General features: G+C 47.0%; 1 protein-coding gene across 1 annotated transcript in view; it reads left to right on the forward strand.

The window, feature by feature from the left end:
• Positions 1-6,024, forward strand: part of Chat (choline O-acetyltransferase) — a 54,405-nt gene extending 48,381 nt beyond the window's left edge. Inside the window, exons 15-16 of the mRNA XM_042696492.1 lie at positions 3,140-3,277; positions 5,755-6,024. Of these exons, the coding sequence (XP_042552426.1) occupies positions 3,140-3,277; positions 5,755-6,024 (408 nt within the window). The remainder of the gene's footprint in view (positions 1-3,139; positions 3,278-5,754) is intronic.
• The last annotated feature ends 973 nt before the right edge of the window (positions 6,025-6,997 follow it).

Here is a 6,997-nt window from a genome sequence, read left to right on the forward strand (position 1 = left end):
CTCAATCCTCAGATCTCAACACCTCGAGTAGCTAAGATTATAAACATGAGCCATGGGTGCCTAGCTCCTTCCATTTTTCATTCAAAAGTGTTTTTGTTGTTGTTGTTGGTGGTGGTGGTGGTGGTAGTGTGTGTGTGTGTGTGTTTTGCCAGTCCTGGGTCAAAGGCTTCTGAAGGCTTGGGTGTGTAGTGGGTCCTTTGTTAGACAAAGGGTTAAAAATACACCGGGCTTGGAAGTGGCGCTGTAGCTCAAGTGGTAGAGCGCTCGCCTTGAGCTGAAGAGCTGAGGGACAGCGCCCAGGCCCAGAGTTCAAGCCCCACGACTGACAAAAAAAAAAAAAAAAAATACACCGGGCTTATTCTTAGGAGTTTCCAGACGCTGGGACCTCACCCAGCAGGGTTGGGCTATGACTTCTATGTCACCTGTTGGGATGCTTAGGTTTCTTCAGCCCTCCTCTGCTGCAGAAATAAAAGGAAACCTTTGGGTTATGGTGAGCATTAAAAAAAAAAAATGATTATAGGCAAAACTGGAAAAAAGCATTCATGGTGTTCTAAACAAGTATTTGGTAAATAATAAAAGAGGGGGCTGGGAAGGTGGCTCAGTGGTAGAGTGCTAGCCTTGCATGCATGAGGCCCTGGGTTCGAATCCTCAGCATCACATAAGCAGAAAAAGCTGGAAGTGGCACTGTGGTTCAAGTGGTAGAGTGCTAGCCTTAAGCTGAAGAGCTGAAAAACAGCGCCCAGGCCCAGAGTTCAGGCCCATGACCGACAAAACAAAACAAAAAAGGAGATAATTAGAAGTTAGGCCATCAGTCTCAGCCGAGTGATGTAATCCTTTTGCTTATTTGGATTGTGAAACTATAAATATATATCAAGTTTACCGCAAATTTAAATTCATGAGAAATTTTGGAGAATATCCCCCAAAACATTTCCCTGGGATTCTGTTATGTTTTCCTAACAGTTGGATTAGAGATAGGGGTGAGGGAGGAGAGAGGAAGGCAGTGAGTTGAGAAATCTGGAATCCTGCTAGCTTTGGAGCATAAGGAAGGGGGAGAGAAGAAAGAAGATAGCTTCTTGAGAGCTGGTAGTGAGGGTAAAAAGGCAATCCCAAGTCAGGACAAGATAGTCCAGCTCCCCTCTCCCGTGCTCGTATCTCAGATTATGTCATATGATGCTGATTTTCCCTACCACACCCCAGTCTTGGCTGTTCTGTTCTCCATTCTTGCCACAGCATCTAGCAGCATCAGGCATCCATTCACAGAACCTCAGGAGTTGCCGGAATACATGCAGAAAGGACTGAACCAGAGCCCCATTACTCATTACTACCCATGGCTCTCATCCAAACAACTCCTCATTCTCTCTCACCCATTACTGCTACTCTTCTTTCACCCCTCCAGCTGTGGTTGGTTCAGAGATGGTGAAACCATGAGTGGGCTAGCTGCTCTACCGAGCATCTGATTCTATGGACTTACACAAACCAGAGATTAAATAGAGGTAACTAAGAAAGGAAAGGTAGCATCTACCATATGGTTGAGTTCTCATAGCCCTTCCTCTGTCCTGATGGGATGATAAGCTGTGGGGTTGGGATAAAGCATAGTGGTAGAATGGGTGGCTAGCATGCATGAGGCCCTGGGTTCAATTTCTGGCATAATAGATGAATAAATGAATGAAAATTAAAGCAAGCTGTGGTTTTGTAACTTGTCTTTTCAGACTGTAATTGGGTGCCTTCAGAGAAACTCATTGTCTGTACATATTTGATCTCAAGTAAACGAGACCAGCTGTCAGATCCTGAACGTGCCTTGTAAACCCAAAAAAAAGGTCATTTGGAAGGGCGTTTTCCTCCTGTGTGGGGCTCTAACAGCTAAATGATGATCTTATATAACTTGGAATCCTCAGGAGTTACAATGACTGATGTTTACCTGAAGTTCATTGCCAGAGACCGGCATGGGCCCCTGAGTCTCCATCAGGCCTCAAAGTTGTTCCAAATACATAATCAAAAAACAATATAAAACAGTAGACTACACACCCAGCCTCAAGTAGAAGAGATGCGTTGTCTTGGCCCCACTTCCAGCATACAGCTTTCCCTGAGTTCCATCTACACTGAGATTCTGATTTTTAAAAAAGAAAGAAAATAATAACTTTTCACCATTCAATTAGCTCTTTCCTCTTACAAATATCAGCTGAGCTTGGCACCAGTGATTCATACCATGAGGCAGAGATCTGCCAGCCCAAGCAGGAAAATCCCTGATACTCTTAGCTTAATTAACCAGCAAAAAGCCAGAAGTGGAGCTGTGGCTCAAGTGGTAGAACACCACCTGTCTTGAGCAAAAAGTTTGGGACAGCGCCCAGGCCCTGAGTTCATGCCCTGCTGCCAGCACATGCACACAGAGATAACAACTTCTGTTTAGATGTCAAGTTCCTGACTTAAAATCAATCTAGTCAGGCTCTGGAGGCTCACTCTGTGATCCTAGCTACTCAGGAGGCTGAAATCTGAGGATTGTGGTTCAAAGCTGGCCCAGGCAGGAAAGTCCTTGAAACTCTTATCTCCAGTTAACAACCAGAAAATCAGAAGTAGAGCGGTGGTTCAAAGTGGTAGAGCAGTAGCCTTGAGCAAAAAGAGCTCATGGACAGGCCCTGCGTTCAAGCCCCATGACAGACAAAAACAAACTAGTCTTAGGGCCCCCCACAAATGGCTAAAACTCAGAGAGAGACCTGGGGCTCTCTAACTCTCTTCTCTCCTTGGTCTTTCTTGGGAAGCATTGGTTGTGGTGAGTCTGCCCCCTCATCATGCTTGATGGGGCACAGCAGTCCCTGGACCCAGACTCTCTCCCCATCTCAGACAGGCCAGTACTTGGGATGACCAGGCCAGAGCCACTCTCTCCCTCTAAACCCTGTGAGTACAGATGCATAGTGGAGGCTGAGATGTGTTGACTATTAACTTAAGCAAGCATGAAGTTCAACCCAACCTGCTCTCGACTCCTTTGCATGTACACATAAGAGCCCAAGCAGCAGAGGCTATGGGGTGGATAGCCTGTCGGCAGCCCTTGCTGGGTCAGCAGGACTGTGGGAGTCACCATTAGTACTGTGGAGAGAGGAGGGAGTTCATGGCTCATCACCTGCTCTTCGTTTCTGATTCTCAGGCCATCACAGGAATGGCCATCGACAACCATCTGTTAGCTCTGAGGGAGCTGGCTCAGGAGCTGTGTAAGGAGCTGCCTGAGATGTTCACAGATGAAACTTACCTGATGAGCAACCGATTCATCCTCTCCACCAGTCAGGTACAGCCCCTGCATGTAACCCTGGCCTTCCGAACCCAGATGTGTAACCAGTGAGCTTTTAGGTTGGTGATGAAAAGGATGGCTGGAATCAGCAAGTCCTAGCTCTGCCTTTGCCATTTCCTTTTTCTTTAAAAAAAATGTTACCAGGTGCCAGTGGCTCATGCCTGTAATCCTAGCCACTCAGAAGGCTGGGATCTGAGGATTCAAAGCCAGCCTGTGCAAGAAAGTCCATGAGACTCTTATCTCTAGTTAATCCCCCAAAAGCTGGAAGTGAAGCTGTGCTAGTATTGAGTAAAAAAGCTCAGAGACAGTACTTAGGCCCCAAGTTAAACCCCAAGACCAGCACAAAAATATTCTATTTTAATTGGCACTTAATATTATATATACTTAAGATGTACAGTATAATGTTGACAATATCTTTGTACAATGTGACAAGGTCAGATATGCTGATGACCTGTTATCTCAGGGAATATATATTGGGAATATTTTATATTCCCAATATTTCGAACTATCTAAACAATTATTGTCCAATCTAGTTATTCTACTGTGCTACAGAACACTGGAAGTGATTCCTCCTATCCATCTGCAGCCCCATACCAACTAACTATCCTCTCTCTCTCCTCCCTCTCCATCTGGCTCTGTGTGTGTGTGTGTGTGTGTGTGTGTGTGTGTGTGTGTGTGTGTGTGTGTGTGTGTGTGTGTGTGTGTGTGTGTATGCCCATCCTGAGTATTGAAGTCAGGGGTTGAGCACTGTTTGCTCAAAGCCAGCACTCTGCCACTTGAGCCATAGCTCCACTTCCAGATTTTTGCTGGTTAATTGGAAATAAGAGTCTTCCCAGTCTTTCCTGTCTGGGCTGGCTTCTAACCTCAATCCTCAGATCTCAGCCTCCTGAGTGGCTAGGATGACAGGTGTGAGCCACAGGGGCTCACCTTGGCTTTGCTTCTTATGAGATATGACACCTTGGGAAGAACGCTCTAACTCCTTAGAGCACTGGTTCCCATCTTCTCAATAAGAATGATCCCAGACTCCCTTTCAGCCAATGTGGAAACAGCATGGAGCACACCCATCCAGGGGTGCTAACCATTAAGCATCACTGCCTTCCACCTGCTACCTGAGAGGTTGTGACCCACGTGGACACCATTGGCTCTGAAGGCCTAGATGGGAGCTCAAAGTAGGTCATGGGAATTATTACAAAGGTCAGGCCACCCACCAATGGCAGATTGGCTGCCAATGCCCATCTCCTGGTACTATAGACAGGCCTGTGTGCTGTCTGCTGGAAGACTTTGGTCACAAAGACAAAATAGAATACATTTACAGGAGGTCAAAGTGGAGGGAGGAAATATCCCACAAGTCAAATTACTAGAACTTTTCCTCGTGAGTGGCTGATTGTGGGCAGAAAAGGGAACTGATAAAGTCGTGTTTGATGATAAAAGCCCACTCAGTAATTTGATGTTTGTCATGATGGCAGTGAACTTGCAGACATGAATAAATGTGGACAGAGCACAACAACATAAATCCTACAGGAAACCATCCATAGGCAAAAGAAGTGCTCTGGAATGGCTTGATGGCCTCTGGCTATTGCACGGCAAATTTATCTGACAATGCAATGGCTCTATTAGCAAGACTAATGGCTTTTTCTGCCCCATTAAAATGGCCAGGGCCACTTCTAAAGGCCTGAGAACACAGCACCAGAAACTTGTGGGTTTAAAACAAGCCCCATGCCCAGACCTGTCCCCTAGGACTAGCTAATAAAATCACTTGGGGGGAGGGGGGAGGTTCGGTGGTTGTTTTCTAACTGGAAAGTGGGATTTATAGCTTGAATGCCCACAGAAACACATTGTCTTGGTTTGTGATCCTACAAATGCTTAGCATTCTAAATTTAAAGTATCTTAGGTACATAACTAAAATTGCAATTGATAGGAACCTTTCAAACACCCCGTGCTGGGTAATTGTGCATGACCAGGCTTTGGGGAGAAAACTCAGACCAGCCAGGCAATGCTGACAGTAATTAAGAATCTGGGGAAAATCAACACAGAAGATGAGCCAGATTTCCTCCAGTTCATAAATTACTCCCTGTGGGAAGCCATCTAGCAGTCGGGTGCCACCAGGGTACCATTTAGTAAATTACCCTGATTGCCACAGTACCTCAAATGGCCCCTAGGTGAGGAAGAGAGTCAGACCAAGCCCCGGCACCAGGACTCCTTGGGAACATCCAGAGCAGCAGGTAGAACGGACTGTCCTCTGGGGTGGGTTTGGGGCCCTCATTCTCTGAAACCATGCAGTTAGCTGGGTTTATTTTTCTGACTCTCACTGTGTCCATCCATGCTGAAGCAATTGGTTGGTTTGGTTCATTCAGCCAACCCCCCCTGGGCAGAAAGTACTCAGAAAAACAAAGATCCTAGGATGTTAGAACTTTCTAGAAGGTTCACAGGTTGCATTTCAGAACCAGCTACTTCTGACCTATGCTCTCCTCCAGGTGCCCACAACCATGGAGATGTTTTGTTGCTATGGCCCTGTGGTTCCCAATGGGTACGGCGCCTGTTACAACCCCCAGCCGGAGAACATTCTCTTCTGCATCTCTAGCTTCCACAGCTGCAAGGAGACCTCTTCCACGGGGTTCGCAGAAGCAGTTGAAGCAAGCCTGATCGACATGCAAGACCTCTGCAGCGCTGCACAGCTGCCTGACAGCAAGCCCCTGGTAACAAAGGAAAAAGCCACCAGGCCCAGCCAGGGCCCCCAATCTTGACTCCTGCCATTAGGTGTCAACTCCCCAAGCCCAACCCTCTGCAACTACCGGTTGCTGTCACATCCCTGCTCCTGTTCCTGCCCTAGCTTATCAGCTTACTGGCCACATAGAAAGGCATCACAAAGCTGGAGTGTCTGCAGAAAGGGTCCCTCAGTGCACATAGGAATTGTCTCTCCCTACCAAGTTCCTTTCAGCCCTTGCACAAGTCAGACACAAAACCAGCCTGGTCTGGCTTGAGGTGGCCTGAGTGGACGAGGGTCCGTGGTAAGGACTTTTCTCTGTAGTCCTTTGAGTTTGAGGTTCATGTTTCCTTCCCCAGAAGGACCTAGAATGTCCAGATGATGTTTCTGCTCAAGGAAAGAATGAGTCACCCCCACTGTGTGCCCAGATGAATGAGCCCAGATGAATCACAAAGCAGAGGCCAGCTCTACACCATTACCTCTTATCTTTTGGGAAGAGCAGGGACTTGTTTTCTGATTCAAAGCCGTGGTCATGGCATTCTGGGGTCTCCAACGAGCCCTGCAGACCTGTGTATCCTCCTTCTGTATACTCACCAACACCCCTCTCACACACACACACACTGACACACTACACACACACAACCGCCATGCACATACCTTCCACACATGCCATGCACCCACAACAAACACCACACACACGACACACTCCTCCCAACACACACACACACACACACACACACACAGAGCCCTGGTTCATTTAAAATATACTGACCTGTGTCTCACACACCATGTTTCATCTTTTATCTCCCAGCTGCCTTCCTTAAAGTTTGGGCCATCATAGTTAGATATCCAGAAAGAAAAACACAACACTCTCTGTGTCTGCTCCAAAGTCTTTGCACCTCTCTGAATTCCAGGAGGTATCAGGGGTAGTCAGAATGAATGAACCTCATAGCCCGAGCAAGTACCTTTGACTGAGTGGTGGGTGGACAGAGGACTTTTACTCTCCTTGGTGC

This window comes from Dipodomys spectabilis, unplaced genomic scaffold, assembly GCF_019054845.1.
Source record: "Dipodomys spectabilis isolate Male_0828 unplaced genomic scaffold, ASM1905484v1 ptg000207l, whole genome shotgun sequence".
Taxonomy (NCBI): domain Eukaryota; kingdom Metazoa; phylum Chordata; class Mammalia; order Rodentia; family Heteromyidae; genus Dipodomys; species Dipodomys spectabilis.